Source organism: Lynx rufus, unplaced genomic scaffold, assembly GCF_022079265.1.
Source record: "Lynx rufus isolate CCGP_SWC_20201006 ecotype Redwood Valley unplaced genomic scaffold, mLynRuf1.p SCAF_8, whole genome shotgun sequence".
Classification (NCBI taxonomy): Eukaryota; Metazoa; Chordata; class Mammalia; order Carnivora; family Felidae; genus Lynx; species Lynx rufus.
The window spans coordinates 23,193,204-23,202,547 of record NW_025814896.1 but is presented as its reverse complement, the minus strand read 5'-3'; the positions used below and the strand labels follow the sequence as shown (position 1 = coordinate 23,202,547).

At 51.5% G+C, this 9,344-nt stretch overlaps 1 protein-coding gene across 1 annotated transcript in view; it reads left to right on the top strand.

Annotated features, from left to right (window-relative positions):
- The first annotated feature begins 2,688 nt into the window (after positions 1-2,688).
- EPB41L1 (erythrocyte membrane protein band 4.1 like 1) overlaps positions 2,689-9,344 on the top strand; it is a 58,997-nt gene continuing 52,341 nt past the window's right edge. Inside the window, exons 1-4 of the mRNA XM_047068903.1 lie at positions 2,689-2,865; positions 4,064-4,228; positions 6,171-6,275; positions 6,878-6,920. Of these exons, the coding sequence (XP_046924859.1) occupies positions 2,689-2,865; positions 4,064-4,228; positions 6,171-6,275; positions 6,878-6,920 (490 nt within the window). The remainder of the gene's footprint in view (positions 2,866-4,063; positions 4,229-6,170; positions 6,276-6,877; positions 6,921-9,344) is intronic.

Sequence of the window (9,344 nt, the reverse complement as noted above, 5' to 3'; positions counted from 1 at the left end):
AGAGTGAGGTGGGAAGAACAATGGCCACAGCGCTCGGATCTGGAGAGACAGGAGGCTGGATGGGAAGGAGAGTGGGTGGGAGGGACCAGGGAAGATCTGTCTGCCTGTCAGTCATTCAAGTCTCTTTTGCTGTCTGAGTCTCACCTGGAAAAGAAGAGATTGAAAGACTTCCTCCTCCTCTCATGTGTGGTGCTGTTAGCACCAAGCATTCCCAGCCAGCAGGTCGTGCTGGAGAGCTGGGCAGGGGAAGAGCTCAGATATTTATTTAAGACTGCTGTCCTGGCTGTTTGATGCAGGTCCCGAGAAGGTTCAGGGAGTACAGTCTGAAACCAGACTGAAGTGGAGGGGAGGAGTAGATGCGCCAGAGCCTCTGGGCTGCCTGGGGCCTATGAAGGTCATGTGGAATCTGCTTCTCACAGCAGAAAGCCTACAGCTTAGTCTGTAGATTTTTAAAAAATCTTTACTTACTTTTGAGAGAGAGAGAGAGAGAGAGAGAGAGAGAGAGAGAGAGAGAGAGAGGCGGAGTGCCGGCGGGAGAGGAACAGAGAGAGAAGGAGACACAGAGTCCGAAGCAGGCTCCAGGCTCTGAGCTGTCAGCACAGAGCCTGACACAGGGCTCGATCTCTCGAACTGTGGGATCATGACCTGAGCCAAAGTCAGACACTTGACTGACTGAGCCACCCAGGCACCCTGTAGATTTTTTTTAATGCAAAATTAAGTAGTAAATTTATTTTAAGGGTTCTTCTTACAGACCTTACCTAGCATAATGGCTGATATCCTCAAGTGCAGGTCTAGAAGAGATCTAGACCCAAGCAGACAAGTCTTATTCTGACCCTATGATGCCATGAGCTCTCCTGGAGCTGCTTCTGTTACTTTGTGTCCTGACACAGAGTTGACACTTGCTGTCACATAAGTGACAGAGAGCCTTTATTTAACTGTGGCTTTAAGGTGAGCCACAAAGCCCAGGGTAATGACATGAGTGGAAAGCATTTCTGGGTGGGGATGAGACAGTGTGACCAAGGCCTTCCCTTCCTCCTCATCTTACTTCTTAATAGCAGCATCAGTAACAACAAACCCTTTCATTTGTGCTACAAGTTATAGCTTATAAAGTGTGACCTGTTCAGGGCCCTAGAGCTCTTGTCTGGCCTAGTGGGGCATGCAGGGCCCCTGGCTTTCTGTCCAATGCCCTTTGCTTTGGGCTGGGCTGATGCTTTCTGAATGTTGGGAGAGAAGCTGAAGGAGAAGAAGGGAGTGTGGGGTAAGGGCTTAGAGCATGTGCATAGCACAAGGTAGGGCCAATGTCCGTCTGTCTCTCTGCTCATTGGAGGCCTCCCATGGTGGATGGGTTTGGGAAGAGACCTGCCAGGTGTAATCTGAATCTTTCTCATTTAATATAATGGAATTAGAGGGAGGCTCTAGACTCAAGGGTGAGGGTTACTGCCCATTTCTCTGTTCCTCGGGTTTTGGCTCAAACTTTTTTTTTTTTTTTTTTTGAGGATCCACTCTGATTGGGGTCAGGAATAGGTGCTTTTGCCACATTAAAAAAAAACCCAATTTGTGAGTTAAAAATATATGTATGTTTAAAATTATACAAGAATTCCAAAGCACATAAAGTAAAAAATGAAGTTCTCTTTTTTATCCCACCCTGTGGAACTCCCACTTTTTCCTTTATCCGTTTCTCAATTATTAACCTGTCTTAACATTTTGGTCAGTATCCTTTCAGATCTTTCACTACATGTATATAAACAAAAAAAGGTATTGTTGAGGTTATTGTTTTTTTTTTTTAATATAAAAATGGGACCGTGCCGTTCTTTCTCTTTTCCTCTCCTTGCAGTTTGCTTTTTCTAACAGAATAGCTGGGCAATAGGTCCCTGATTCTCTGAAATCTCATTTCCTGCTCCAAGGGGAAAAGGGTTAAGAGTAGCCTTGCCTCAGAGATAATTTCTTTAAGTCCTTTGCTTTTTGGGTGAGTCCTAGTAAGATGAAGTGACTGCCCCGTTTGTGGCAGACCTGGGGCCTGTGCTCAGTTCTCCTGACTTTTACATCATCAGGGCTATGTGTTTTTGTAATAGTACCCTCCTGTCTTATCCTTGAGATCCATTCTGTCAACATCCCTGTGGAGAGAGTGGTGTAGGAATTATTGAGGCTTGGGGCATGAAGAGCCTTGCTCAGAGTCCGTGCTGGAAGGGCCTGGAGCCCAGGGCTCTTTTGGTTGAGTTCAGTTTATCCACCGTTTATTGAGAGGCTATTGTGTGCCAGGTGCTCCCGTTGGAGAGACAGCCTGGCCGAGGGCCTGCCTGGAGGGGGTCACTGACTAGCCTTTGTGCTCTTGGCAGAGTGGGGTTCCCTGGAGAGACTCTTCATTGCCCTGAAGAAGGGCCCCCTTCCAGAACTGGGCCAAGAGACAGGAGGAGTCCCTGAGGAGCTATATGGTCGCTAGAGTGAGAGGGGGTCTGTGACCTCAGCTGCGGCCAGTAACCCCTGACTTCTGCTCTCTTCCCATCCCCACTTCCTCTGTCTCTTCCTGCCTCCCTCCTTCCTTCTCTCTGTGGCTCTTTGTCCATTTGTCTCCATCTGTCTTTCTCTGCATGTGGTTCCTGTCCCCCTCTCTCTATTCTGTCACACCATCGCTGCCCCTTTCCCCTGTCATGTGCTCTCCTTCATGCAAATGCAGGTGTGCTGGTCACCATGACAACAGAGACAGGCCCGGATTCTGAGGTGAAGAAGGCTCAGGAAGAGACCCCACAGCAGCCTGAGGCAGCCGCTGCGGCGACCACCCCTGTGACCCCTGCAGGCCACGGCCACCCCGAGGCCAACTCCAATGAGAAGCACCCGCCCCAGCAGGACACTCGGCCTGCTGAACAGGTGTGTGCCTGAGAGCATGGGTATCCCTCTTCCTGCCCAACAGGAATCCAGAGCCAGTTCTTAGTGGGGAAGGAAGAAGGAAACTGAGATTTATTACTGACCTGCTACGTTCCAAGCACTGTGCTAGGGGCATCGTGTTCACTTTTATATTTAATTCTCCCAAACCTACAGAGAGTGTATGTACATGTACATATACATATACATATACACACACATACATATATATATATATTCAAATATATATATACACACAGATATATATATACACACACATACATATACGTATATATACATACATATATATATACACACATACATATATACACACACACACATATAATACATATATTTTAATTAAGTTAGCACTACACCCAACATGGGGCTTGAACTCATGACTCTGAGATCAAGAGTCATATGCTCTACCGATTGAGCCAGCCAGACACCCCTAAGAGAATAATATTAATTGCCATATTTTACACTTGGGGAAATGGTGGCTCAGCAGATGATGTGAGTTACTCAAGGTCATGTTGCTGGGTGACGGGTGGACGTAAAACCTAGATCTGATTTCCAAAACTTGTGTTCTTTCAACCTTATTTGCTTATTCCCTGAACCTGTCCATTCTAGCCTGGCAAGCCCAGTATAACCCCAGAGCAAAATCCATTACCCTGAAGGGACAGGGGACCTACTGAATCACCTAGCTGTCGAATTCACACCCCCCTTCATTCACAACAGGCCAAGAGGGTAGGAACTTGGCCAAGGTCATTGAGGGCATTGGTGGCAGTTAGGCCTGGCTGGCAGGCCCTTCCCTCCATTAGGTCAGTCCACAAGCTCTCAGCCTCATGCTAGACCAGTGACGGTCTGATAAGGAGGAGGCCAGATGGATGCTCTGATAACTCACATGCTATTTTAGGGAGATAGGGCAGCCCTGGTCACCGGCTTTGGTTCTGTGGGATGCCTCCCTCCACCCGAAGAAGTGGACCCCTTCCATGAGCCTACTCTGTTGCATATAGTAGCTCTGGCTCTCCTCCTGCGTATACCTGCCATAGCTACTGGCCACCCTGGGGGTCTTGGAGGGCAGTGGCTCTCATTTTGGGGGCCATCTTAGCCCCAGCTGCTGCATTGTTATTGTGTCTCTTTTGGATGAAAGGCTGTGGTCTCAAGCTCACTGACCAGACTTTTCCCCTGGTTGGACCGACAGAGCCTAGACATGGAGGAGAAGGGCTATGGGGAGGCTGATGGCCTGTCAGAGAGGACCACGCCCAGCAGAGCCCAGAAATCACCCCAGAAGATTGCCAAGAAGTACAAGAGTGCCATCTGCCGAGTCACCCTGCTTGATGCCTCTGAGTACGAGTGTGAAGTGGAGGTAGGGAGCACACACCACATGCCCTACCCCAGCCGACTGGCCCCAGAGCCAGGGCGAGCTTCTGTGTGCCCTCAGCCTGGGCCAAGCCACAGAGCATCCATTCTTCATGGAGTCCTGGACCGACTGCAGCATCCTGGAGAGATGACCTGGCCAGCCCTCCTTTGTACAGATGGTGGCACCGAGGCCCGGAGAGGGCAGTTACAATTGCAAATAGAATTAGACGAGGCACAGGGCTGGTGCCAGAAAACAGCTCTGTGGGTGGCGGGGAGGGGCTGTACTTTGGCAAGGAGTCCCCATCCAAGGGCCAGTAGGCCTGTGGACTGGGCTCTTCAGTCTCACCTAGCAGACACTGGTGTTTCAACTAGAGTCATTTTTATGTTTTTATTGGGTGGAGGGAGGGGTCTTCCTTTGTGAATGCCCCTCTCCAGGGCACCAGGACAGACTGGGCACTTGAAGGTTCCGTGGTATAGGTGTCCCCCAGACATGGAGAGGCTGCCCATAGAAGGACTTCCTCACCTAGGCCATGTAGAAACTGTGTGGCATGATCCTGTCCCACAGTGGGTGGGTGGGGCAGACACCTCCTGTCTGGGATCAGCCTTCCTGGCCCCACATTTGTCATCTCCCTTTCCTGTATAGGCTAGGACTCCCATCCTAATTCTGAGCTCTCACTCATCCCCTTAGAGGGTCCACCCCAGTCTGGGCACCATTCCTGGCTCTCTCCATGTGTATGAAAGAGTCCAGAGAGTGGCCTTACTGCTGAGAGTTACAGGAACCACCTCCCTTTCTCCAGTGCCCCGGTCTTAAGGGACATGGCTTATTTCTGGGCCCTGGTAGACTGGGTCCCTCTTCTCTGCAGGGTTGTTTTGTATTTATTTGTTTGTTTATTTAATGTTTATTTCTTCTATAGAAGGATTACAAGGTGAACATCTTGCCTATTCCTGGGCAAAAGAAAGGGATATATTCCGCCTGTGCTCTCCTACCCACACTGGCCCAAGATGCAGTTTCAGCTTGTCCCAGGAGGGCATGGAGGGTTTGGCTGAGGCCAGGTCCATTCTATCTGAAGGACTCTTCCAACTCAGGAATCCCTTAGCTTCCCCAAACTACTCTCCAGAGTTAGGCCCAGTCCCAGTCCCCTGGTGACCTAGCCAGACAGTTCAGGGACCTCACCCTCTCTCTGGAGTCCCCTCCCTCTTTAAATAGTGACTGATTCATGTTCTCCCAGCCTGTAATCCTTTTACTGGTGCTCATCTGTGGGTTTGGAGTACCCAGCCAGGTTCTGGGCTTTGTCCTGCTGAATCCTCAGGCCCAGACAGTGGTTCAGCGAGGTACTGAGCCTGGCTGTGTGGGAGTGCGGGAGGAGGTGGCTCTAACCGTGCTGCTCCCAGCTGAGGCTGCTGTAGGCCCCGGGAGCCCCTATAAAAACCTTACTTGCTGCCTGGGTAGAGGGTGGCATTCCAGGCTGGGCTGCCCTGGATGTCACTCAGACTTAGTGTAAGGGGAGGGTCAGGGAAGGAGAGTCACACTGTGACCCTGAGTCCTAGACCCTTCCCTTCTCCCCTGCCTGTGTCCCTTGTATTTCAGGTGGTTTTTCTCTTCCTCTTACAACCACAGCTTGGACTTTTGGCTTTTCTGTTCCTTGGGTCAAAGTTAGCCTCCTTCTCTTAATCTCAAAGGAGGAAGAATCAGTCACCCCCACCCCCACTCCCCAAAGCCGGCCTAAGGTCTAGGAGAAACCCAGCAGGGCTTGGAAGAAGGCAGTTGGTGAGCTGGGCGTTAGTGTCACAGGATCCAGTAGGACTCGGGGAGCAGAGTCAAATGGGTGGTGGGAGTGCTGAGGTCGTCTTCAGATGCCGGAAGGCTCTTGGGGGTTCCAAGCCTGCCCTGATGGAACCCCCCCTTGAGGTATGTCCTGGCCTCATAGCGACTCTGCTCTCTTCTTCAGAAACATGGCCGGGGCCAGGTGCTGTTTGACCTGGTCTGTGAGCACCTCAACCTCCTGGAGAAGGACTACTTCGGCCTGACCTTCTGTGACGCTGATAGCCAGAAGGTACCTGTGCTGGCAAGCAGGGTGCTGTGTGGGGGTGGGGGTGGGGACCTCTTCTTTTAGGCCCCCATAGTCCTGCCTGCATCCCACTCCTTCCATCAGTCCTTAGCTTCTCATTAAGTGCCTTCCGTTTGCATGCACCCAAGGTTCAGCCAGCCCTTTCTGCCTCAGTTCTCTGTCTCTACCCCTCCCACCAAGTCCTTTCTTGGGGACCTGCAAGTGACCCCCCCCCCCCAGATGCATACCTGGAGAGCCATGGCCTGGCTTCCTGGGGGACCTGAGACACTTACCCCAGTACCTCTTCCCCACCTTGGGAGCCTCCTATCTGAGTTTTCTTCCTTTCCACCTGTCCCACTGCAGCTGCAGGGACCTGCCCACCCTGCTGCCTCAGAGCAATGCCAGCTATGGATCCAGGGTCCCAAGCCCGGTGGTGAATGGAGATCTCGTTCCCTCACTTTCCAGCTCCAAAGGGCCCAGACTGCTCAGTCCGGGAAGGGTGTTCCCCACCAGGGTGCTAACAGGCTATTTCAGGATGTCTCTCTCTCCTAGCCCTGTCTGGCCCTCTCCCCCATCTTCTCTCTAAAGAACCCTATCTTCTCTTTCAGAACTGGCTGGACCCCTCCAAGGAAATAAAAAAGCAGATTCGGAGTGAGTGGCTTATCATGGTTGGGGATGTTGTGGAAGGGCGGGTGGGGTCTCCAGGCAGCAGGGGCTCCAGCTGTGCTGCTCTCTCCTACTTGGGGAAAAGGATCCGGAACCATGAGTTCATTTGTGCTACACAGCACATCTTGGGAAGGCCCGGCATTGCCTTATAAATGAAAACCCGAGGCAGGCACAAGAGAAATGACCATCTAGAGTTGCACAGCAGGTTAGCAGAGGAATCATAGATGCATTCAGGGTGATAGGCCTAGAAGGGACCTGCAGAATCATCTAGGATAAGGGGACACATTGATGGCCTGAAAACAGCTTCCTTCCTGTCCAAGGCTGGTGTAAACTTCTATGATTGGTGACCCTTGACTCAGCTCAGAATCCTCATCCACACAACACTGCAGACCACGGCCAACTGATGGGAGTTAACATGTTAGGGAAAAGCTAGGCCTGCCCTGGTCTGGGCCATCTTCTGTTTTTAATGATAGATGACTGAGGCCCAGAGAGAGGCAGTTGCTTACCTAAGGTCGCAGAGTGAACTATTGGCCAATCCAGGTCTTTAGCCCTGGCCTCCCAACACCATCCTGCTCTCTTTTCAAGGCCTGGGGCGAAGAGACAACCTGTCCTTTCTGGCTCAGAGAGGAAGGGCATATTGGGAGGGGTGGAGCAGCCTTCTAATGGCAGAAGGGAGGAAGTAGGTGCTCAGCCAGGGGGCACGCAGTAGGTGGAGACCTGGAGCCTAGAAGCAGAGATGCCTCCACTGGGAGCTCCTCCCCCTTGGCTGTGCTTGGACTCCCTGGTCCTCGGGGCTGGAAAGCAGAGCCTGTTGCCATGACAGCAGGCAGCTGGGCCCAGGGATGCCAGCTGACTCTCCGGGAGGGGCTGGAGGGATTCTTCCTGTAGGCTCCTGTCAGTTGAAGACAAAGAGGCAGGCACACAGACGAAGCATGCTCCTCTGGGGCTGACAGGGTCCTAGGCCTGGGCTTCAGGCTGTCCCTAGGAGTCCCAACCCAGCTGGGAGGCCTGCCTCTCATGCCTGCAAGAATTGGAACACGTACATGCAGCCAAGTGTGCAGTGTTTGAGGAGGACCAGGAGCTTGGAAAGGAGAGGCAGAAGACAGAATCGTTGGAGCTCAGCATCTTTCCCCAGAGCAGGGAGTCAGTCGGTCCCCTATCTCTGCAGCCCCGGCCAGCACGGCCCAGGCCTCGTGAATGGCTGCTGCTTGTGACCATCTCAGGTCATGGAGGAGCAGTTCTGCCTCCTTCGGTAGAGCCAGAGTCTCCATCCCTACCCCTGGGACTTCTACCCATTCATCTTTGTTCTGCCTTCTGGGGCCCTCATAGAACAATTTTTTAAAAAGATTTTTAAGTAATCCCTACACCCAGTGTGGGGTTTGAACCCACAAACCTGAGATCGAGAGTCTCATGTTCCACTGACCGAGCCAGTGAGGCGCCCCACCATTTTCTTGCTCAGCCCCTCAGCCTCCTGAAGGCAGCACCGTGGGTCCTTGTGTCTTGGGCTTCAGAGCTGGGTATATTTCCTCCTAAATCTCTCTGGGTGCCTCTCTGGGCTTCTGTCTCTCCTTGGCAAGTGGATTAGGGTTCATGCCTCACAAGGCGAGGTGTCGGTTACATGTGGACAGCACCTGGCACATAGTAGGTGCTTCCCTGAGGTAGTTTGGTGTGATGGTTGAAAGACAGACACTGGAAGCCAGACTGACTGGATTCGAATCCCGACTTCAACACTACTTCTTGTGTTATTCAGTTGTTCTGTGCCTCAGTCTCCTCACCTGTAAAGTGGGGATAATGATAGGACTTATCTTTAGGGTTGTTGTGCAGGGTAAATGAGCTATCATGTGTACAACACCTGGAATGGTGCCTGCACCTAGAAGCATCTAGTACATATTATCTGTCGTTATTACTATTATTACTACTACTGCTACTACTATTATTCCTGAGACAGGGATTGTTCTCCTTGAGGCCGCTTTAGCTGTGGGTTCGGGGTCAGGTGACTGGAGCTTACATCCCAGTTCTGTACCGCTGACTAGCTCAGTGACCCTAGGAGAGTGACTTACTCTCTTAGAATCTTCATCTGTACAAACAAAAGTTTAGGGCACCTGGGTGGCTCAGTCGGTTAAGCGTCCAACTTTGGTTCAGGTCACGATCTCACGGTTCATGGGTTAGAGCTCTGCATCAGGCTCTGTGCTGACAGCTCAGAGCCTGGAGCCTGGCTCAGATTCTGTATCTCTCTCTTTCTACCCTTCTCCCCGTCCCCCTTTCTGCCCCTCCTCCCTCCCCCTCCATTTGTCTCTTTCTTTCAAAAATAAATAAAACATTAAAAAAAAAAATTTACCTCAGGATCATTATGAAGCTGGAACTCCGATATGTGCGTGGACAGTTCTTAGCAAGCAAAGTGACCGGCAC